At 45.4% G+C, this 24,318-nt stretch overlaps 3 protein-coding genes across 3 annotated transcripts; 1 reads left to right on the top strand and 2 right to left on the bottom strand.

Moving 5' to 3' along the window:
- Positions 1-636: 636 nt before the first annotated feature.
- On the top strand, positions 637-1,282 carry LOC125532098 (histone H3.2). Its single transcript, XM_048696274.2, has one exon. It carries the CDS (start codon positions 724-726, stop codon positions 1,132-1,134), a length of 411 nt encoding a protein of 136 aa, XP_048552231.2. The 5' UTR covers positions 637-723; the 3' UTR covers positions 1,135-1,282.
- A 17,341-nt stretch (positions 1,283-18,623) lies between these two features.
- On the bottom strand, positions 18,624-20,781 carry LOC147958006 (disease resistance protein RGA2-like). The gene has a single exon (XM_087536097.1). The coding sequence runs from the start codon at positions 20,350-20,352 to the stop codon at positions 18,856-18,858; it is 1,497 nt and encodes a 498-aa protein (XP_087392223.1). The 5' UTR covers positions 20,353-20,781; the 3' UTR covers positions 18,624-18,855.
- Positions 20,782-22,080: 1,299 nt separating this feature from the next.
- On the bottom strand, positions 22,081-23,882 carry LOC125532099 (disease resistance protein RGA2-like). Its single transcript, XM_087536096.1, has one exon. The coding sequence runs from the start codon at positions 23,762-23,764 to the stop codon at positions 22,169-22,171; it is 1,596 nt and encodes a 531-aa protein (XP_087392222.1). The 5' UTR covers positions 23,765-23,882; the 3' UTR covers positions 22,081-22,168.
- Between the last annotated feature and the right edge of the window lie 436 nt (positions 23,883-24,318).

Genomic DNA, 24,318 nt, shown 5'->3' with positions numbered 1-24,318 from the left:
GGAAACGAAAAAAAAAACGCATTTTTTTCTTTCCGCGAGAGTCACGGGTTTGCTTCCGCGAGAAGCACGATTATGATTTCATGAGTAGACCGATGTTTAGGCCAGGTTCAAGCCTCACTTTTCACAGTCCAGAGCCCGATATAAAGAAAGTCAGTTAGACATGCTATATGTTGGGGTAATATACAAAATACATGTATGATGTAGCGTTACTTGATTCCAAATATATTTTATTTATTATTTTTAAATTAGAAAATGAGCGTTTATCTTTTCTAGGGGTAAATGGGCATTTATCTGGGCCATGGACCGGACAGACTGGGTCCCAAGCTTTGCATTTTGAGCTAAGTCCCGGAACGAAACCCGGCCCGATACCCAGAGTTACGTGACACCACACCCCAGCAGCCAATCACGAGTTTCTTAAAAAAGACCCAGCCAATCACGTCACAGCAACCTCCATCCCACGGATCGGTTCCCCACGATCCGCGTGAGTCGCCCAGAAAACCAATCCCATCCGTCCATTCTCTACCAGTCCAACGCTCCAAACCTCATCTCCCTCCTCCAGCCCCCACCCCGACGCCGCGCGCCTTCTCGCCCCGAAAATTCCCGATCCCCCGCCCACGCCCCGCTCCCCTATTTAACCCCCGCCGCCTCCTCCGTCCCATTCCACCCAAACTCAAATCCCTCACCGGCGAAGCATCCACACCTAAACCCTAGCCTCCGGCTCCGATGGCCCGCACGAAGCAGACGGCGCGCAAGTCCACCGGCGGCAAGGCGCCCCGCAAGCAGCTGGCGACCAAGGCGGCGCGCAAGTCGGCCCCGGCCACCGGCGGCGTGAAGAAGCCCCACCGCTTCCGCCCTGGCACCGTGGCGCTCCGTGAGATCCGCAAGTACCAGAAGAGCACGGAGCTGCTCATCCGCAAGCTCCCCTTCCAGCGCCTGGTGAGGGAGATAGCGCAGGACTTCAAGACCGACCTCAGGTTCCAGTCCTCCGCCGTCTCCGCCCTGCAGGAGGCCGCCGAGGCGTATCTGGTGGGGCTCTTCGAGGACACCAACCTGTGCGCCATCCACGCCAAGCGCGTCACCATCATGCCCAAGGACATCCAGCTCGCCCGCCGCATCCGTGGGGAGCGCGCCTAGGTTTTGGGTCGCCGCCGGTGACAATACTGGGTAGTAGCCGTTCGTGTCTGGTGTCTTCTGCCTGTTGGTGTTGATATGATGTGCCGTACTGCCCTATGTAGCCTGGAATGAAATGGCAATGAAAAGTTCAGTTATCATCTGCTGCTAATTTTGTCCTCTGTTTGCTGCTTGATTGCTTTGTGATTTTGCAATGGTGTTCTTGTCCGATGTAGCGTGGTGCTGCAGTGACGGGGTTGAGCAATGCATGATGCAATGTCAAAGCATTTTGGTCTGCTGTCTGCTCTGCCATCTTCTAACTGCTCGATGTGTGATTCAGTAATTTTGCATGTTGTTTGTACAGGGATCTGATGAACTCCTCATTTGGTCTTTTGGCTTTGTCGGAAGTGAATTTGAGGTTTGTTTGGACTGGTTGGTGCTGATAAGATGATGCTGATGGCGAAGATGCGACAGAGGTTTGTTCTCTGTACATCTGGTTGTTACTTCATTCAAATTTAGGATAACCATCACAGAACTGACTCAATATCAGTGAACAAAAGCTGAACAACTTGTATATGAGCTTACAACCTGTCTATATTATCAAATCAATAGTGCTTGCAGTGCAATTGACATGTGAATTGTGTTGTGTTATCTTCCATAGCCACATTTACAGAGTTGTGTTTCTTCCAATGAATTCTTACAGGTTTAACACACACAACGCAAGCTCAGGTGGGGTGGTATCTGGGCCTGTTAAGTATCTGGAATTAAAAATTCATCAGGAAAGACCATCTGTGTGCGGCCTCATAGCTATTTTATCAGGTAAATTTTGAACACCTTGCAAACAGCACTTGCTAGGCAATTTGCAAGACCAATTGACTGTGTCCATCCTCTACCTGTGAGGGGCCAAGGTCAGGTGAGATTCCAGGCAGGAAGAGAAGGAGAGGAAAGGGGTTCCTGCTCTGCTGAAACCATTGCCGGGCAAATGTGGCACTGAGAAGGAGCATATTCCTCAGATTCACCAAGGTGAGGCCTCTTCTCTGATACATATGAGCTTTCATGCTGTCTGCTGTGCGAGCAGTAGATATATACCGCATCCTTAAAAAAAATAGAGATATTATGTGGACAGTCATCTCCTTTTCAGTTCAGGCATCTATGAGATTCAGAAACCATTGCCTCTTCATAGCTTTACTAACAGTGTATGGATTTGGGTCTCAGTATTATCCATCGTTCCCTTGCTATATTTGCAATGATGGCTTACAGGTTGTACGACCTGTTAGTGAGCTGTTACAGCTTATTGTGCTGATCCCACAAGAGAGCAATAGCGAACTGATTTAGCTTCAACCAACTTACTTTGTTGAAGTTGCAATGGAGAAGAGTTTATTTACATCTTTTGTGCACACTAATTCATTTCAAATGTGTGAAATCAAAGACCGGTGCCTGACACCTCTGTAGCACAACCACGCCCCCAGGGTTGTCCAGGTCAACGTAATACCCACCCATATGCACCTAAAAAGAATCGGCGAGTGGATGGCAGGACGCAGCCAATCCTGAGGGAGGGGTCGTCTAGGAAGTACCGGCAGCAGCATGATCAAGCTAAGCTCATAATGGAAATTCTAACCGGATTTTCATCATTGACCCCCAATGGTTCTCCCACAGAACAGTACTCTTAATATAATTTCAACTGAACAGTCAAGCTACTACCAAAGCTGTGGGCACCACATTAGAGACTCGCTACTTGTCATTCTAGACATCAGGGGCCATGTTACAGTTAGCCAAGCCAGTTTCATTCTAGACAAGCAAAGCTAAGAAAAACAGAAAAATAACAACAACAATACAAATGAAAACAGAGCATTCAGCTCTGCATGGACCAGTCAATTCCATGGGGACGATCGCATCAGATTCCATGTAAACAGGCGTAATTCCTTTCTGCTCTTAACACACATATATTGTCAAATCTTTTCTTTAGGGGAGTAAAATGGCAAATCTACCTCCTTCAAGTTTGATGAATTCTGATAAATAGTTCGGCCCATGCACACTTCAATGCACAATGTTGTACACGATTGGCAACACTGATCTGCACAACAAGACTGTTGCAGACTGGATATCACCACGCGGGACAGCAGCACTAGTACCAGGACTTGCCTGAGAGGAATATGGACTCTTAGAAATGGTCACCTTACACATGTCTATGTGGATCTTTAGTGAATTCTCTACCAAATCTGCACGTACCCAATTCCATCGCCCGACAGAGACAGCCACCCAATGTTGCTTCTCAGTACCTTGCACCAGTACTGGGGATTTGGATGAGCATTCAGCACCCCTATAGGGTTTTTTAGGCCTTTTTTCTTCTCCTTTCTTTTTTAAGCTGCTGCCTTGTGACCATGAGGTCACGGGTTCAAGTCCTGGAAACAGTCTCTTGCAGAAATGTAGGGAAAGGCTGCGTACAATAGACCCAAAGTGGTCGGACCCTTCCCCAGACTCTGCGCAAGCGGGAGCTACATGCACTGGGGCTGCCCTTTTTTTACATTTAATTTTTAAGGATCCAAACCTTTCTAAAGAAAATCTAGAAAAAATCCTAGGTGTTATGAATGATATTTTGCACCACCATGAATTTACCAGATTTGTCCATGTAGTTTTTGACAACTATTTGATTTCAACTTCAATTTTGCCCCCAATTCAGGTTTGAACCGCAAGTAGGTGAAATATGATTATAAAACTTATGAATTTTACTGGGGATATAATATAACATACTTGCCTCAGATATCTTTTTCATGAATTTTAACTACAGGAATCATTGCCAACAAGATATTTTGCAGTTCTTCCAATATTTGAATTTGAACATTTAGCACTTGCTCCAAATACTAAAACTAGTCCATGACATCTGAGAATTTTCAGAGGGGTTGTTTATGACATGTAGGGCCTAGGGAAGTACCACAGCAACTTTTGGATGACATTTTCTTCACAACATTTATTTGAGGGCAGATTTAAGCATCTTGCAAGGTGTCGACCTAAAAGGGATTTAACCATGCAACTGTATGATGATGCCATGAAATGCGGTGCATTAAATTACTTGGTCACAAGTTACCAATAACAAGGTTTTACAAGCTGGGTCATTACAAGTAATATGGGCAAATCTACTTCATTTTTTATGAACTCTGGTGGATAGTCCGGCCCGCACACATTCCAATCAGCAGTGTAGCGCAAAAGTTGGAATGGCAGCACTGACATGCACAGTAAACACTGACATGACTCACTGTTAGAATTATTGTATAGGGATAAGAGAGGTGTTTAAAAAATTATCTATCTCTTCTTCTCTCTATCTCTTGTAGCGACCTCTCCTGGTCGATCTTTTTCTGTTCCTGTCGATCTTCCCCTGGTCGATCTCCTCCTCTGTAACTTGTCCACCAAGGCTTTGCCTCAATATATACAATGCGGCCCGAGACAAAGGGTTCTACGCTTCCCAAACTACTTTACATGGTATCAGAGCCAAGAGGTCTTGAGTTCAAGACCCTGCCAACGCAGTATTAAATAAAAACAATTCTGTGGCCTACATCGATCCCACGTCTAAGAACTAAAATAGCCTAGACATGAGGGGGAGTGTTGAAATATATTGCCCGCCTCCCTCCATTAGTTCGGACTTTTGGATGAGTTGGTTGTAGCATGAATACAATAGTGTTGAAATATATTGCCCGCCTCCTTCCATTAGTTCGGACTTTTGGATGAGTTGGCTGTAGCATGAATACAATATGGTATCAGAGCCTCTTCCTCATCAGATCAAGAGAGATCGCATCTAGCTACCGTTCGCGACCAAGCCATGTCCACCACCTCTGCCTCCATGTCACCCAGCACCATGGGCGCGATCACCACCACCTCCTCCGCCTCCACCTTTGCTTCCTCATCCACAACTACCAATACCTTCCTCGGATCGCCACCACAGGAGAAGCTGACGAGGGGGAACTTCCTCCTCTGGAAAGCCATCGTGCTTCCTCAGATCAAGGGTGCTCAGATGGAGCACCATCTTGACGCCACGAGCCCGCCACCGCCGGCCACCCTCACCATCACCAAGGACGGCAAAGAAGACCAAGTTGTCAACTTCGCCCGCACCCTCTGGTATGCGCAACAACAACAACTCCAAGGGTTCTTGATGGGTTTCTTTTTCCCGCGAGATTCTGTCACAGGTGGCCACGCTCCAGACGCCGGCCGAGGTGTGGCGCGCCATCAACGACATGTTCATCGCCCAGAGCCAGGCGCAGGCGATCAACACCCGCATCGAGCTCACCAACCTTAAAAAAGGTAACTTGACCATGGCAGAGTACCTCGGCAAGATCAAAACCCTCACCGATGAAGTTGCCTGCACCGCCTCGGCCCTCTCCGACCCGGAGATCATCTCCAAGATTCTTGCCGGCCTCGACATGGAATATAATCCAGTCCTCTCTGCACTGGCGGCACGAGTGGAACCCATCACGGTTCCAGAGCTGCATAGCCAGCTACTCAGCTTCGACGCCCGCCTCACCCTCCTCCACGGCGGCGATCTTCGGCAATCTTCTGCGTACTCCGCCTCCCGGGGACGTGGTCGTGGCCGTGGTCACCAGGGCACCAACCGTGGTGGCGGACGCGGTCGCGGTGCCTCCTCGGGCGACGGTGCTCGCTCTGGAGGCGGCTACGGCAACAACTACGACGGCGGCTACGACAACAACCACGGGGGTGGCGGCTTCAACAACAACACTGGCCGCCGCAACCCCCCCTCTCGTTCTCGCCCTCGGTGTCAACTCTGCAAGAAGGCTGGCCATGAGGTCATCGATTGCTGGCATCGGTACGATGAAAACTTCGTTCCTGACTCCAAACTAGTTGCAGCAGCTATGCGCGAGCAAGGCGGGGACGGTGTCTGGTACGTTGACTCTGGTGCTACCGATCACGTCACTAATGAGCTTGAGCAACTTGCCCTACGTGAGACGTATCACGGCAACGATCAGATCCACACAGCCAGCGGCAAAGGTATGGAGATTTGTCACATTGGTCAAGTTTCACTTAATTCCCCTAGTCTTCAACGTGATCTTGTTCTTAAGGATGTTCTCCATGTTCCCCAAGCTGACAAAAATCTTGCCTCGATGACTCGTTTAGCCACCGATAATGATGTTTTCTTTGAAACTCACCCTCGCTATTTTTTCATTAAGGATCGGGCAACGAGGGCACCTCTCTATCACGGTAGATGCGTCGGCCTCTACCCCATCTCCTCCGGAGCTCTTAGCAATAAGCATTGTCGCGTCTACTCCATCGTCAAGCCTTCTTTCGAGCGGTGGCATCAAAGATTAGGACATCCCTCATCAATCATAGTTAGGCAAGTAGTCAATAAAGACAAACTTCCTTTGTCACATAGTTCGAATAAAGAGTCTGTTTGTGAAGCATGTCAATGCGCCAAGAGCCATTAGCTTCCCTATCCTAAGTCTACTAGTGTGTCTCATGCCCCATTACAATTGATCTTCAGTGATGTATGGGGTCATGCTCGAGATTCTTTTGGTCGAAAAAATATTATGTTAGCTTCATTGATGATTACAGCAAGTTCACATGGATTTATTTGCTTAAGTATAAATCCAAAGTCTTTTCAATCTTCCAAGAGTTTCAGAAGCTAGTTGAGCGCCACTTTGATAGGAAAATTATTTCAGTCCAAAGTGACTGGGGAGGAGAGTATGAAAAACTCAACTCCGTCTTCCGTAGCATTGGGATCACTCATTATGTGTCCTGCCCTCATGCTCATCAGCAAAACGGTTCTGCTGAACGCAAACACCGTCATATCGTCGAAGTTGGTCTCTCCCTTTTAGCTCATGCATCTATGCCCCTCAAGTATTGGGATGAGGCTTTCATCACAGCTACATATCTTATCAACCGTCTTCCCAGTAAGGTTATTGGCAATTCAACTCCTTTAGAACGATTGTATCATCAAAAGCCAGACTAGAACTCTCTAAAAAAATTTGGGTGTGCATGTTACCCCAACCTTTGTCCATACAATCGTCACAAACTAGAGTTTCGCTCCACACAATGTGTGTTTCTTGGGTATAGTAACCTTCATAAAGGGTATAAATGTCTTGAACCATCTACTGGACGCATCTATATCTACGCATCTATATCTCCCGTGATGTTATCTTCGATGAAACATTATTCCCTTTTTCTCTCCTTCATCCCAATGCTGGCGCCTTGCTTCGTGCAGAAATTGCACTCCTACCAGACTATTCTACACATCCTGATCACGGGGGTGAATTAAATGATCATGATCATGTGCAAAAATCCACAGAAAAATGCGTCTCAAATGGGTCTTGTACAAATTCTACTCGTCATTTTATGTGTACACAGGACAAAGGCGCAGTCTTTGAGGAGGATCTGGCTGTCAGCGCGCGATCCCAGGCAGATCCGCGACAGCCTGCAGAGCAGGGAGGCACGTGATCCGGTGCAGATTTGCCCCTGGCAGGCGACAGCGACAGGGGCCCAGGCGCGGGTCCAAGGGCGGCTCCGGGCGCGCCACGCCGAGCTGACCAGGTGGGTCACGCGGGTCCAGGCGCGGGCCCTGGCGTGGGTCCAGGCGAGTCACGCCAAGCCGACCAGGCGGGCCACAGCGGACCAGGTGCGGGCGTGGGTCCAGGCGCGACTCCGGGCGTGCCTCGCCAATCCTCGCCTGCGCAGCCTGATCCGGCTGTCGAGCGCGGCGCGCGGGGGGGGGGGAGCGACTCCTCGTCTTCCACGTTGGTCGATCCAGTGCGCCGCCAGACCGAGGAGCAGCGCGCATCTTCCTCGGATCAGGAGCCGATCCACCACGCTGGATCTTCTGTGGGCGCTGCCGAAGCTGTTGGATCTCCTGTGCCGCAGTCCACAGCTACCGATTTTGTGGCTCCTTCACCTCCTCGTCGACACACCAGGTCTCGGTCAGGTATTGTCAAGGAAAAACAATATAGTGATGGTACAATAAAGTATAATCCGACTAAGCGTGCCTTTCTTGCTACTATTGGTGAACCTATTAATTTGCATGATGCACTTGCTAGCAAGGATTGGAAGGAAGCCATGGATAATGAGTACAATGCACTCATAAAAAATCAGACTTGGCATTTAGTACCACCACAACGTGGTGCTAACATAATCGATTGTAAGTGGGTATACAAGATAAAAAGGAAACCTGATGGTAGTATAGACAGGTACAAGGCAAGGTTGGTTGCAAAAGGTTTTAAGCAAAGGTTTGGAATTGATTATGATGATACCTTTAGTCCTATGGTTAAAGCAACTACCATTCGCCTTGTTTTGTCCATTGCCATTTCCAGAGGATGGAGCTTACGACAGCTAGATGTTCAGAACGTGTTCCTTCATGGTGTTCTTGAGGAAGAAATGTTCATGCGGCAACCACCAGGTTATGAAAGTCATAGCACACCACATTATGTATGTAAGTTGGATAAAGCATTATATGGACTTAAGCCGGCTCCAAGAGCATGGTATTCTAGGCTGAGCATGCAGTTACAACATCTTGGGTTCACGCCATCCAAAGCAGATACATCCTTGTTCTTTTATAGCAAAGGCAATATCACTGTTTTTGTGCTTGTTTATGTTGATGATATAATTGTTGCTAGTTCAAGTCAAGAGGCCACCACCTGTTTGCTTAAGGATTTAAAACTTGAATTTGCTCTCAAGGATCTAGGTGATCTTCACTATTTTCTCGGCATAGAAGTAAAGCAAGTCAGAGATGGCATACTTCTCTCACAAGAAAAATATACAGCTGATGTTCTAAAGAGGGTGGGATTGGAGAATTGCAAACCTGTCAGCAGACCAATTTCCACCTCAGAAAAACTTACGGTTGATAGTGGAGAAGCTCTTGGTCCAGAAGATGCAACAAATTATAGAAGTGTTGTTGGTGCTTTTGCAATATTTAACACTTACACGTTCAGATATTTCTTATTCAGTGAATAAGGTATGTCAATATTCGCATGCTCCTAGAACTACTCATTGGACGGCAGTTAAAAGAATCCTAAGGTATCTTCAGTATTCTCAAGGGTTTGGACTTCAAATTGTCAAGTCCCCTTCCTTGTTACTGCATATTCTGATGCAGACTGTGAATGAAATATGCCCTAGAGGCAATAATAAAGTTATTATTTATTTCCTTATATCATGATAAATGTTTATTATTCATGCTAGAATTGTATTAACCGGAAACATAATACATGTGTGAATACATAGGCAAACAGAGTGTCACTAGTATGCCTCTACTTGACTAGCTCGTTAATCAAAGATGGTTATGTTTCCTAACCATGAACAAAAGAGTTGCTATTTGATTAACAGGATCACATCATTAGAAGAATGATGTGATTGACATGACCCATTCCATTAGCTTATCACCCGATCGTTTAGTATGTTGCTATTGCTTTCTTCATGACTTATACATGTTCCTATGACTATGAGATTATGCAACTCCCGTTTGCCGGAGGAACACTTTGTATGCTACCAAACGTCACAACGTAACTGGGTGATTATAAAGGAGCTCTACAGGTGTCTCCAAAGGTACATGTTGGGTTGGCGTATTTCGAGATTAGGATTTGTCACTCCGATTGTCAGAGAGATATATCTGGGCCCTCTCGGCAATGCACATCACATAAGCCTTGCAAGCATTGCAACTAATGAGTTAGTTGTGAGATGATGTATTACGGAACGAGTAAAGAGACTTGCCGGTAACGAGATTGAACTAGGTATTAAGATACCGATGATCGAATCTCGGGCTAGTAACATACCGATGACAAAGGAAACACCGTATGTTGTTATGCGGTCTGACCGATAAAGATCTTCGTAGAATATGTGGGAGCCAATATGAGCATCCAGGTTCTGCTATTGGTTATTGACCGGAGACATGTCTCGGTCATGTCTACATTATTCTCGAACCCGTAGGGTCCGCATGCTTAAGGTTTCGATGACAGTTATATTATGACTTTATGAGTTTTGATGTACCGAAGGAGTTCGGAGTCCCGGGTGAGATCGGGGACATGACTAGGAGTCTGGGAATGGTTGAGACGTAAAGATCGATATATTGGACGACTATATTCGGACATCGGAAAGGTTCCGAGTGGTTCGGGTATTTTTCGGAGTACCGGGGAGTTACGGGAATAAGGGGGAAGAAGTATATGGGCCTTATTGGGCTTTAGGGGAGAGGGAGAGGCAGGCCGCGCGCCCCCCCAAGGCCTAGTCCGAATTGGACTAGGGGGAGGGGCTGCGCCCCCTCCTTCCTTCTCTTCCCTCTTCCCCTTCCTTGTCTCCTACTCCTACTACTTGGAAGGACTCCTATAAAGTTGGACTAGGAAAAGGGGAATCCTACTCCCGGTGGGAGTAGGACTCCCCTAGGGCGCGCCATAGAGAGGGCCGACCCTCCCCTCCTCCACTCCTTTATATACAGGGGCAGGGGGCACTCCATAGACACACAAGTTGATCTTCGTGATCGTTTTCTTAGCCGTGTGCGGTGCCCCCCTCCACCATACTCCTCGATAATATTGTAGCGGTGCTTAGGCGAAGCCCTGCGACGGTAGAACATCAAGATCGTCACCACGCCGTCGTGCTGACGGAACTCTTCCCTGACACTTTGCTGGATCGGAGTCCGGGGATCATCATCGAGCTGAACGTGTGCTAGAACTCGGAGGTGCCGTAGTTTCAGTGCTTGATCGGTCGGGCCGTGAAGACGTACGACTACATCAACCGCGTTGTCATAACGCTTCCGCTGTCGGTCTACGAGGGTACGTAGACAACACTCTCCCCTCTCGTTGCTATACATCACCATGATCTTGCGTGTGCGTAGAATTACTACGTTCCCCAACAGACTGGGCAGGGTGTGCTAATGACAGAAGATCCACTGGTGGTTTTGCTGTGTTTCTGGGATCTAATCTTGTGTCATGGAGTGCAAGGAAGCAAGCTACTGTCTCAAGATCAAGTACAGAGGCTGAATATAAGTCATTAGCAAATGCCACAGCTGAAGTAATGTGGATACAAACATTACTCTATGAGCTTGGCATTAAAGCTTCGAAGGTTGCACGGTTATGGTGTGACAATATTGGTGCAACTTATCTTTCAGCCAATTCTGTCTTCCATGCACGAACAGAACATATTGAAGTGGACTTTCATTTTGTCAGAGAGAGAGAGTAGCTCGAAAGCTACTTGAGATACGGTTCATTCCTACAGGGGATCAACTTGCAGATGGGTTTACTAAACCCTTGACAGAGAGAAGATTGGATGAGTTCAAATACAATCTCAACCTTAGCAAGGCTTGAGGTTTAGATTGAGGGGGAGTGTTAGAATTATTGTATAGGGATAGGAGAGGTGTTTAAATTGTATCTATCTCTTCTTCTCTCTATCTCTTGTAACGACCTCTCCTGGTCGATCTCTTTCTGTTCCTGTCGATCTCCTCCTCTGTAACTTGTCCACCAAGGCTTTGCCTCAATATATACAACGCGGCCCGAGACAAAGGGTTCTATGCTTCCCAAACTACTTTACACTCACTACTGTCATTCTACACATCAAGGGCCACGTTACAGTTATTGGAGCTAGTTTCATGTATATACCAGCGAAGCAAGACAAGAAAAACAACAATAATACAACTCAAAACAGAGCATTCAGCTCTACATGGAGCAGTCAATTCCATGGGGACGGATGCATCAGATTCCATGTAAACAGGCCTAGTTCCTGTCTAATCTTCACATCCCTATATCGGCAAACCTTTTCTTGACGGGAGCATATGGGCAAAGTCTACTTCCTGAAATTCGTTGTGCACCGTTGCCAAAGTTCGTCGTGCCCAGGCACCACGTGATGATCGGGTGTGATAAGCTCTACGTCCATCTACAACGGGTGCAAGCCAGTTTTTGCACACGCAGAATACTCAGGTTAAACTTGATGAGCCTAGCATATGCAGATATGGCCTCGGAACACTGAGACCGAAAGGTCGAGTGTGAATCATATAGTAGATATGATCAACATAGCAATGTTCACCATTGAAAACCACTCCATTTCACGTGATGATCGGTTATGGTTTAGTTGATATGGATCACGTGATCACTTAGAAGATTAGAGGGATTTCTATCTAAGTGGGAGTTCTTAAGTAATATGATAATTGAACTTAAATTTATTATGAACTTAGTCCTGGTAGTATTTTGCAAATTATGTTGTAGATCAATAGCTCGCGTTGTTGCTTTCATATGTTTATTTTGATATGTTCCTAGAGAAAATTGTGTTGAAAGATGTTAGTAGCAATGATGCGGATTGGATCCGTGATCTGAGGTTTATCCTCATTGCTGCACAGAAGAATTATGTCCTTGATGCATCGCTAGGTGACAGACCTATTGCAGGAGCAGATGCAGATGTTATGAACGTTTGGCTAGCTCAATATGATGACTACTTGATAGTTTAGTGCACCATGCTTAACGACTTAGAATCGGGACTTCAAAGACATTTTGAACGTCATGGACCATATGAGATGTTCCAGGAGTTGAAGTTAATATTTCAAGCAAATACCCGAGTTGAGAGATATGAAGTCTCCAACAAGTTCTATAGCTAAAGATGGAGGAGAATCGCTCAACTAGTGAGCATGTGCTCAGATTGTCTGGGTACTACAATCGCTTGAATCAAGTGGGAGTTAATCTTCCAGATAAAATAGTGATTGACAGAATTCTCTAGTCACCATCACCAAGTTAGTAGAACTTCGTGATGAACTATAATATGCAAGGGATAACGAAAACGATTCCCAAGCTCTTCGTGATGCTAAAATCAATGAAGGTAGAAATCAAGAAAAACATCAAGTGTTGATGGTAGACAAGACCACTAGTTTCAAGAAAAGGGCAAAAGGAAGAAGGGGAACTTCAAGAAGAACGGCAAGCAAGTTGCTGCTCAAGTGAAGAAGCCCAAGTCTGGTCCTAAGCCTGAGACTAAGTGCTTCTACTGCAAAGGGACTGGTCACTGGAAGCGGAACTACCCCAAATGATTGGCGGATAAGAAGGATGGCAAAGTGAACATAAGTATATTTGATATACATGTTATTGATGTGTGCTTTACTAGTGTTTATAGCAACCCCTCAGTATTTGATACTAGTTCAGTTGCTAAGATTAGTAACTCGAAGCGGGAGTTGCAGAATAAACAGAGACTAGTTAAGGATGAAGTGACGATGTGTGTTGGAAGTGGTTTCAAGATTGATATGATCATCACCGCACACTCCCTATACTTTCGGGATTAGTGTTGAACCTAAATAAGTGTTATTTGGTGTTTGTGTTGCGCATGAATATGATTTGATCATGTTTATTGTAATACGGTTATTCATTTAAGTAAGAGAATAAATTGTTGTTCTGTTTACATGAATAAAACCTTATATGGTTACACACCCAATGAAAATAGTTTGTTGTATCTCGATCGTAGTGATGCACATAATCATAATATTAAAACCAAAAGATGCAAAGTTAATAATGATAGTGCAACTTATTTGTGGCACTGCCGTTTAGGTCATATTGGTGTAAAGCGCATGAACAAACTCCATGCTGATGGGTTTTTGGAATCACTTGATTATGAATCACTTGATGCTTGCGAACCATGCCTCATGGGCAAGATGACTAAAACACCGTTCTCCGGAACAATGGAGCGAGCAACTGACTTATTGGAAATAACACATATTGATGTATGCGATCCGATGAGTGTTGAGGCTCGCGGCGGGTATCGTTATTTTCTGACCTTCACAGATGATTTGAGCAGATATGAGTATATCTACTTGATGAAACATAAGTCAGAAACATTTGAAAAGTTCAAAGAATTTCAGAGTGAAGTGGAAAATCATCGTGACAAGAAAATAAAGTTTCTACGATCTAATCGCAGAGACGAATATTTGAGTTACGAGTTTGGTCTTCAATTAAAACAATGTGGAATAGTTTCACAAACTCATGCCACCTGGAACACCACAGCATAATGGTGTGTCCGAACGTCATAACCGCACTTTATTGGATATAGTGCAATCTATGATGTTTCTTACCGATTTACCACTATCGTTTTGGGGTTATGCATTAGAGACAGCTGCATTCATGTTAAATAGGGCACCATCTAAATCCGTTGAGATGACACTATATGAACTGTGGTTTAACAAGAAACCAAAGTTGTCGTTTCTTAAAGTTTGGGGTTGTGATGCTTATGTGAAAAAGTTTCATCCTGATAAGTTCAAACCCAAATCGGAGAAATATGTCTTCATAGGATACCCAAAGGAGACTGTTGGGTACACCTTCTATCACAGATCCGAAGGCAAGTTATTCATTGCTGAGAATGGATCCTTTCTAGAGAAGGAGTTTCTCTCGAAAGAAGTGAGTGGGAGGAAAGTAGAACTTGATGAGGTAACTGTACCTGCTCCCTTATTGGAAAGTAGTTCATCACAGAAATCTGTTCCTGTGACTACTAGACCGATTAGTGAGGAAGCTAATGATGATGATCATGTAACTTCAGATCAAGTTACTACCGAACCTCGTAGGTAAATCGGAGTGAGATCCGCACCAGAGTGGTACGGTAATCCAGTTCTGGAGGTCATGTTACTTGACCATGACGAGTCTACGAACTATGAGGAAGCGATGATGAGCCCAGATTCCGCAAAATGGCTTGAGGCCATGAAATCTGAGATGAGATCCATGTATGAGAACAAAGTATGGACTTTGATTAACTTGCCCAATGATCGGCGAGCCATTGAGATTAAATGGATCTTCAAGAGGAAGACAGACGCTGATAGTAGTGTTACTATCTACAAAGCTAGAATTGTCGCAAAAAGGTTTTCGACAAGTTCAAGGTGTTGACTACGATGAGAGTTTCTCACTCGTATCTATGCTTAAGTCTGTCCGAATCATGTTAGCAATTGCCGCATTTTATGAAATCTGGCAAATGGATGTCAAAACTGCATTCCTGAATGGATTTCTGGAAGAAGAGTTGTATATGATGCAGCCGGGAGGTTTTGTCGATCCAAAAGGAGCTAACAAAATGTGCAAGCTCCAGCGATCCATCTATGGACTGGCGCAAGCATCTCGGAGTTGGAATATGCGATTTGATGAGATAATCAAAGCATATAGTTTTATACAGACTTGCGGTGAAGCCTGTATTTACAAGAAAGTGAGTGGGAGCACTACAACATTTCTGATAAGTATATGTGAATGACATATTGTTGATCAGAAATAATGTAGAATTATTCTGCAAAGTATAAAGGAGTGTTTTGAAAGAAGTTTTTCAAAGAAAGACCTCGGTGAAGTTGCTTACATATTAAGCATCAAGATCTATAGAGATAGATCAAGACGCTTGATAAGTTTTTTCAATGAGTACATACCTTGACAATATTTTGAAGTAGTTCAAAATGGAACAGTCAAAGAAAGAGTTCTTGGCTGTGTTACAAGGTGTGAAATTGAGTAAGACTCAAATCCCGACCACGACAGAAGATAGAAAGAGAATGAAAGTCATTTCCTATGCCTCAGCCATAGGTTCTATAAAGTATGCCATGTTGTGTACCAGATCTATTGTATACCCTACACTGTGTTAAGCAAGGGAGTACAATAGTGATCTAAGAGTAGATCACTGGACAGCGGTCAAAATTATCCTTAGTGGAATAAGGAATTATTTCTTAATTATGGAGGTGACAAAAGGTTCGTCATAAAAAGTTACGTCGATGCAAGTTTTGACACAGATCTGGATGACTCTAAGTCTCGATCTAGATACATATTGAAAGTGGGAGCAATTAGCTAGAGTACCTCCATGCAGAGCATTCTAGACATAGAATTTGCAAAATACTTACGGATCTGTATGTGACAGACCCGTTGACTAAAATAATCTCACAAGCAAAACATGATCACACCTTAGTACTCTTTGGGTGTTAATCACATAAACGATGTGAACTAGATTACTGACTCTAGTAAACCGTTTGGGTATAGGTCATATGACGATGTGAACTATGGGTGTTAATCACATGGTGATGTGAACTATTAGTGTTGAATCACATGGCGATGCGAACTAGATTATTGACTCTAGTGCAAGTGGGAGACTGAAGGAAATATGCCCTACAGGCAATAATAAAGTTATTATTTATTTCCTTATATCATGATAAATGTTTATTATTCATGCTAGAATTGTATTAACCGGAAACATAATATATGTGTGAATACATAGACAAACAGAGTGTCACTAGTATGCCTCTACTTGACTAGCTCGTTAATCGAAGATGGTTATGTTTCCTAACCATGAACAAAAGAGTTGTTATTTGATTAACAGGATCACATCATTAGAAGAATGATGTGATTGACATGACCCATTCCATTAGCTTAGCACCCGATCGTTTAGTATGTTGCTATTGCTTTCTTCATGACTTATACATGTTCCTATGACTATGAGATTATGCAACTCCCGTTTGTCGAAGGAACACTTTGTGTGCTACCAAACGTCACAACGTAACTGGGTGATTATAAAGGAGCTCTACAGGTGTCTCCAAAGGTACATGTTGGGTTGGCGTATTTCGAGATTAGGATTTGTCACTCCGATTGTCGGAGAGATATATCTGGGCCCTCTCGGCAATGCACATCACATAAGCCTTGCAAGCATTGCAACTAATGAGTTAGTTGTGAGATGATGTATTACGGAACGAGTAAAGAGACTTGCCGGTAACGAGATTGAACTAGGTATTAAGATACCGACGATCGAATCTCGGGCTAGTAACATACCGATGACAAAGGAAACACCGTATGTTGTTATGCGGTCTGACCGATAAAGATCTTCGTAGAATATGTGGGAGCCAATATGAGCATCCAGGTTCTGCTATTGGTTATTGACCGGAGACATGTCTCGGTCATGTCTACATTATTCTCGAACCCGTAGGGTCCGCATGCTTAAGGTTTCGATGACAGTTATATTATGACTTTATGAGTTTTGATGTACCGAAGGAGTTCGGAGTCCCGGGTGAGATCGGGGACATGACTAGGAGTCTGGGAATGGTTGAGACGTAAAGATCGATATATTGGACGACTATATTCGGACATCGGAAAGGTTCCGAGTGGTTCGGGTATTTTTCGGAGTACCGGGGAGTTACGGGAATAAGGGGGAAGAAGTATATGGGCCTTATTGGGCTTTAGGGGAGAGGGAGAGGCAGGCCGCGCGCCCCCCCAAGGCCTAGTCCGAATTGGACTAGGGGGAGGGGCTGCGCCCCCTCCTTCCTTCTCTTCCCTCTTCCCCTTCCTTGTCTCCTACTCCTACTACTTGGAAGGACTCCTATAAAGTTGGACTAGGAAAAGGGGAATCCTACTCCCGGTGGGAGTAGGACTCCCCTAGGGCGCGCCATAGAGAGGGCCGACCCTCCCCTCCTCCACTCCTTTATATACAGGGGCAGGGGGCACTCCATAGACACACAAGTTGATCTTCGTGATCGTTTTCTTAGCCGTGTGCGGTGCCCCCCTCCACCATACTCCTCGATAATATTGTAGCGGTGCTTAGGCGAAGCCCTGCGACGGTAGAACATCAAGATCGTCACCACGCCGTCGTGCTGACGGAACTCTTCCCTGACACTTTGCTGGATCGGAGTCCGGGGATCATCATCGAGCTGAACATGTGCTAGAACTCGGAGGTGCCGTAGTTTCAGTGCTTGATCGGTCGGGCCGTGAAGACGTACGACTACATCAACCGCGTTGTCATAACGCTTCCGCTGTCGGTCTACGAGGGTACGTAGACAACACTCTCCCCTCTCGTTGCTATACATCACCATGATCTTGCGTGTGCGTAGAATTACTACGTTCCCCAACAGACTGGGCAGGGTGTGCTAATGACAGAAGATCCACTGGTGGTTTTGCTGTGTTTCTGGGATCTAATCTTGTGTCATGGAGTGCAAGGAAGCAAGCTACTGTCTCAAGATCAAGTACAGAGGCTGAATATAAGTCATTAGCAAATGCCACAGCTGAAGTAATGTGGATACAAACATTACTCTATGAGCTTGGCATTAAAGCTTCGAAGGTTGCACGGTTATGGTGTGACAATATTGGTGCAACTTATCTTTCAGCCAATTCTGTCTTCCATGCACGAACAGAACATATTGAAGTGGACTTTCATTTTGTCAGAGAGAGAGAGTAGCTCGAAAGCTACTTGAGATACGGTTCATTCCTACAGGGGATCAACTTGCAGATGGGTTTACTAAACCCTTGACAGAGAGAAGATTGGATGAGTTCAAATACAATCTCAACCTTAGCAAGGCTTGAGGTTTAGATTGAGGGGGAGTGTTAGAATTATTGTATAGGGATAGGAGAGGTGTTTAAATTGTATCTATCTCTTCTTCTCTCTATCTCTTGTAACGACCTCTCCTGGTCGATCTCTTTCTGTTCCTGTCGATCTCCCCCTGGTCGATCTCCTCCTCTGTAACTTGTCCACCAAGGCTTTGCCTCAATATATACAACGCGGCCCGAGACAAAGGGTTCTACACTTCCCAAACTACTTTACACTTACTACTGTCATTCTACACATCAAGGGCCATGTTACAGTTATTGGAGCTAGTTTCATGTATATACCAGCGAAGCAAGACAAGAAAAACAACAATAATACAACTCAAAACAGAGCATTCAGCTCTACATGGAGCAGTCAATTCCATGGGGACGGATGCATCAGATTCCATGTAAACAGGCCTAGTTCCCGTCTAATCTTCACATCCCTATATCGGCAAACCTTTTCTTGACGGGAGCATATGGGCAAAGTCTACTTCCTCAAATTTTATAACTCTGCTGAATAGTCCGGCCCACGCACATTGCAATCAGCAGCGTAGTTTAAGAGTTCGAATGGCAACATTGACCTGCACAACAGAGCTTTTGCAAACCGGTTATCGCCAAGTGGACTTGCCTGATACAGATCCTCCAACCTAGCCAGTTCTGTCTGAAAGATAAATGGATTCCTACAAATGGTCACCTTACAGACGCCTGCGTAGATTGGTAGCAAATTCTCTGCCAAATCCATAATGTACCCAATTCCGTCACCCAACAGAAATAATCCCCCTATATTGCTCCTCAGCACCTTGCTCCAGAACCAAGGATTCGGATGAGCTTTCAGCACACCACCGATGATTTTCGCTCCGAAGAAGGACCCATTTAGCTTCCTCGCAATCACCTTGCCTGCTGCTAGCATCCTTGGGTCCTCCTCGACATCTCTGCCAGCAAACGCGTGCGCCTTGAAGAAGAACCAGTACTCCTGGTGCGGCATGACCTTCAGACTGATCGGCTGCACTCTTCCCATGCTCGCAGCGACGGCCCTGCTGTTTGTGGTGATTATGATCCTGCTTCCACGTTTGCCATGTCTTAAGGTCGGCAGTAACTCTTCTAGCATCTGCTTCTTGCCTGCGTCAACATCTTCAAATACCATCAAGCACCTCTTGGTGAGGCATTTCTCCTTAAGTACATGTAGTGACTCGATGAATTTTCGCGCATCTCTAACTGCGTGTTTGGATCCTAGAACAAACGGTGCCTCATCCCAAGCCATTGCTCTGGTGTATGAGAAATTGGAATACAAAATCATTGGAAAGTGGTGGCGCACCCTCTCATCATTGCAGACATGCTGCACAAGGGTGGTCTTCCCGACTCCCATGTCGCCGACAATGGGAAGCACACCCAATTTCTCCCCAGTTAACGGATCACCATCGTGCACCAAGAAGGTGATTATCCTCTCTTTCTCAACATATTGGCTGAACATCTGCCCCTCGATGAAGATATTGGTAGGCAAAGGACGATGCATGGGCTGGCAATTTTGTATGAGCATCATGAACTCTTTGAGATCACTGGATACGGTTTCCAGGATCTCTACCACTCTATCTATCTCCTCACCAACAGCAATATCATGGCGAGACAATAGGCTCTTCATGGCACACGCTGCTACGCGCACACGCTTTGCAGGATTAAACAAGGAGAAAGAGAAACGTTGTTCAACTACCTTGTCAGCTTGCTCATCTTCAAGCTCCTGCTCTCTGCATCCGACTGTGTCGAGCAAGTAGCGGCCCTGGTACATGCCGTTGTTGAGCTCTGAAAGCCACTCGAGGGTGCCATAGTTTGTGATATGCCTTCCTTTGGCCTCCTCTACTGCACTATAAACTTTGACGAGCACATGGCAAATCTTGCGTAGTTTGGCTTCGGAACACTGTTGGTCCTTGAACTGGCCGGCAAGAAGAGATATCACCATGCCAACCATGTCTCCGACAACCGCCGAGAAGATGACCTCCGCCATGATAAATTCCTCTAGCAACTTTGTGATGTTCGCAAGTTTCCTGGTACCCCAGCCTTTCTATCAATTTCAAGTTTCTGACATATAAATATTAGCATGAGAGCGACATGGAAGACTTCAGTGCTTTGACTCCATATTGCACTGCAAGTCTATAACACGTGTTTTCCTTCTATGAAAGAAACTGTTATTGTGGTTATATTTTAAGTATTGCAGTGACATGGCAGAGCAAAAAGCAACAGACTAATTTTCTGTTGGCCATTACTTATTGGTTGTACAGTACTCCCTCTGTAAACTTTTATAAGATCTTTTGATCTAAAAGATATTATAAAAGTTTACAAAGGGAGTGCTAAATATGAAAATATATTCTGAGTTTGTCTGATGACTAATGCTGTGAATGCCTAGCCCTTGTCTTAGACCATCAACATCCCTAGAAGCCAAGGAGGTACTGCAGTGCAGTTGCCATCAGAAGCCTAACCATTGGCGCTTGCAGTGCATTTGACCTGTCAATTGTGTGGTCATCTTCCATAGCCACATTTGTAGAATTGGGTTTCCTTGCGATGATTTCTTACATGTTTAACAGTTAGAGTGCAATTCAAGCTCAGGTGGTGTGGCATCTGGTATTGTGAAGTGTCTGAAAGTGAAAACCCATCAGTGAAGACCGTCTGTGTGCTGCTGCAGCAAGTGCTCTTATTTCAGGTAAATTTAGGACAACCTCATCCTTGACAATTTGCAAGACCAATTGACAGTCCATCTTCTGCCTGTGGGAAGCCAGAACGGGAGGAGCTTCCAGGCAGGAAGAGGAGGAGATGAGGGGGGTTCCTGCTCTGCTGAAACCATCGCCGGGCGAATACAGCAGCGAGCAGGAGCATATTTCCTCATATATCACCAAGGTGAATGCCTCTTCTCTGATACATATGAGCTTTGCCTCCATGCCTTGTCTGATGCCCCACAAGTGTTTCTATTTATCTTTCTGATAAAGGCAACAATTGTTTCTATGCACAAGCAGTTGTATTATGGAGATATACGGCGTACAATCATCTCTTTTTGCAACAATTGCATCTATGGAAATTTTCAGAAACCTTTTCCTGTCCATAACTTCACTGCAAGTGGATGGTTTTGGGTCCTGGATATGGTATTGGCTAGTCTAATCAACAGAAAGTTGAATATACTTTTCTCAGTGTTATCCATCTTTCCCTTGCCATATTTTTGCGACAATGGCTTATTGGCTGGTATGACTTGTTAGTGATGACATTCTGCTAGTGCTGATACAGCTTATTATGCTGACCCTATAAATGGTTGACCGATTTAGCTTCAACCAACTTTCTTTGTTGATTTTGAAATGTCTGTACATCTCGTCAAATGTTTGAAAACTAAAGACCAATGCCCAAGCACTTCTAGAACGACCACTTCTCCAGAGCTGCCTGGGTCAACCTAAACCCAAAACCATATGTGCCTAGAATATTCGGTGAGTGGATGGCAGGACCAGAAACAACATAATCAATCTACCGGCAAAGCTCATAATGGAACTTCTAACCCGATTTTCATGACTAGTTCCCAAGTGTTCTCCCGCAGAACATTAGTCTGGATAATCAAGCTACTGTCACAGCTCTGGGAACCGCATAAGAGTCTCACTACTTTTCATTCCACACATCAAGGGCCAGGTTACAGTTATCCGAGCTAGCTTCATGTACATACCGGGGAGGCAACACAAGCAAGCTAAGAATACAGAAATAAACAAGAACTAGTACAATGCAACTCAAAACAGAGTATTCTACAATTTGTCAATTCCATGTAAATAGGCATAATTCCTGTCGGATCTTCACACACATATATTACTAATTTTAGGAAATCTTTTCTTGATGGGAGTAAGAGTAAGATGGGCTAATCTACTTCTTTCAAGTTTGATGAACTCTGGTGAATAGTTCGGCCCGCGGACACTGCAATGAGCAGTGTAGTACAATAATTGGAAGGGCAACACTGACCTGCACAACAAGACTCTTGCAAACCCGTTATCACCACGCGAGGCAACAACACCAGCACTAGGACTTGCCTGATATACCAACCTAGCCAGCTCCGTCTGAGAGGGATATGGACTCTTAGAAATGGTCACCTTACACATGTCTGCGCCGATCGGTAGCAAATTCTCTGTCAAATCTGCAATGTACTCAATTCCATCACCCAACAGACATAACCCCCCTATATTGCTTCTCAGCACCCTGCGCCAGAACTGAGGATTCGGATGAGCCTTCAGCACCCCGCCGATGATTTTCGCTCCGAAGAAGGATCCATTTAGCTTCCTTGCAATCGCTTTGCCTTCTGCTAGCATCCTTGGGTCCTCCTCGACATCTCTGCCGGCAAACGCGTGCGCTTTGAAGAAGAACCAATACTCCTGGTGTGGCATAACCTTCAGACTGATGGGCTGCACCGTTCCCATGCTCGCCGCAATGGCCCTGCTGTTTGTGGTGATTATGATCCTGCTTCCATGTTTTCCATGTCTTAAGATCAACAATATCTCTTCTAGCAACTGCTTCTTGTCCGCGTCAACATCTTCAAATACCATCAAGAACCTCTTGGTGAAGTATTTCTGCTTGAGTACATGCAGTGACTCGATGAATTCTTTAGCATCTCTAACTGTGTGTCTGGATCCTAGAACAAGCGCTGCCTTACCCCTTGCCATTGCCCTCGTGTATGAGAGATTGGAATATAAGATTATTGGAAAGTGGCTGCGCACCCTCTCGTCATCGCAGACATGCTGCGCAAGGGTGGTCTTCCCGACTCCTATGTCGCCGACGATGGGAAGCACACCCACTTTTTCTCCAGTTGACGGACCACCATCGTGCAACAGGAAGTTGATGATCCTCTCTTTCTCGACATGTCGGCCAAACATCTGCCCCTCGACAAAGATATTAGTAGCCAAAGGACGATGGATAGGCTGGCAGTTGTGTAGGAGCATCATGAACTCCTTGAGATCAGTAGATACGGTTTCCAAGATCTCTACCACTCTATCTATGTCCTCACCAACATCAACATCATGGCGAGACAATAGGCTCTTCACGGCACACGCCGCTACGCGCACGCGCTTTGCAGGATTAAGCAGGGATAAAGAGAAAGGCTGTCCCACTACCTTGTCAGCATGCTCATCTTCAAGCTCCTGATCTCTGCACCGGACCGTGTCGAGCAAGTAATGGCCCTGGTACACACCGTCGTTGAGCTCCGAGAGCCACTCGAGGGTGCCGCAGTTTGTGATCTGCCTCCCTTTGGCCTCCTCTACTGCACTGTGAACCTTGACAAGCATATGGCAAATCCTCCGTAGCTTGGCGTCGGTGCACCCTTGTCCTTTGAACCGGCCAGCGAGAAGAGATATCACCCTACCGACCATGTCCCCGACAACCGCCGAGAAGATGAGCTCCGCCATGATAAAATCCTCTTGCTTTTGCTTGGATGTGATAGCAATTCTATGGTTCTGAATGAAATCAGAAGTCTGGGTGAGCACCAATGGTGTGTGTGGTGGAGATATACAAGTAGTAGCATGAGAGCGACACGAGAGACTTCAGTGCTGCGAGTCCATATTACACTGCAAGTCTACAACCCGTGTTTTGCCTCTATTGAAGGGACCGTTGATTGAGATTGCACGACATTAACAGGAATAAATTTTCCTTTTGCCATCACTCATTGGTTTTACAGTACTGGAGTAGAAAAGTATTCTTTTTTGAATGGTCAGAGAAGTATATTCTGAGTTTGTCTGATGCCTAGTGCAGGAAATGGTCCAATATTATCCTTACAGGTACCAAAAATGAAGGGGTTTTGTTTTGAGAGCTAGTCCTTGCCTTGGAGCATCCGCATCTAGTGTCTATATTGGAGCTTCCACATCTATGGCCTAATCACTAGTGCTTGCACTGCAGTTTGACATGTCCACAGTGTTGTGTCATGTACTCCCTCCGTCCGGAAATACTTGTCATCAAAATGGAT

The sequence above is a fragment of the Triticum urartu genome, chromosome 7A (assembly GCF_056163025.1).
Source record: "Triticum urartu cultivar PI428250 chromosome 7A, HENAU_Tu73, whole genome shotgun sequence".
Taxonomy (NCBI): domain Eukaryota; kingdom Viridiplantae; phylum Streptophyta; class Magnoliopsida; order Poales; family Poaceae; genus Triticum; species Triticum urartu.
Note: the sequence above shows the minus strand (reverse complement) of the source record. Positions and strands in the feature narration are given on the sequence as shown.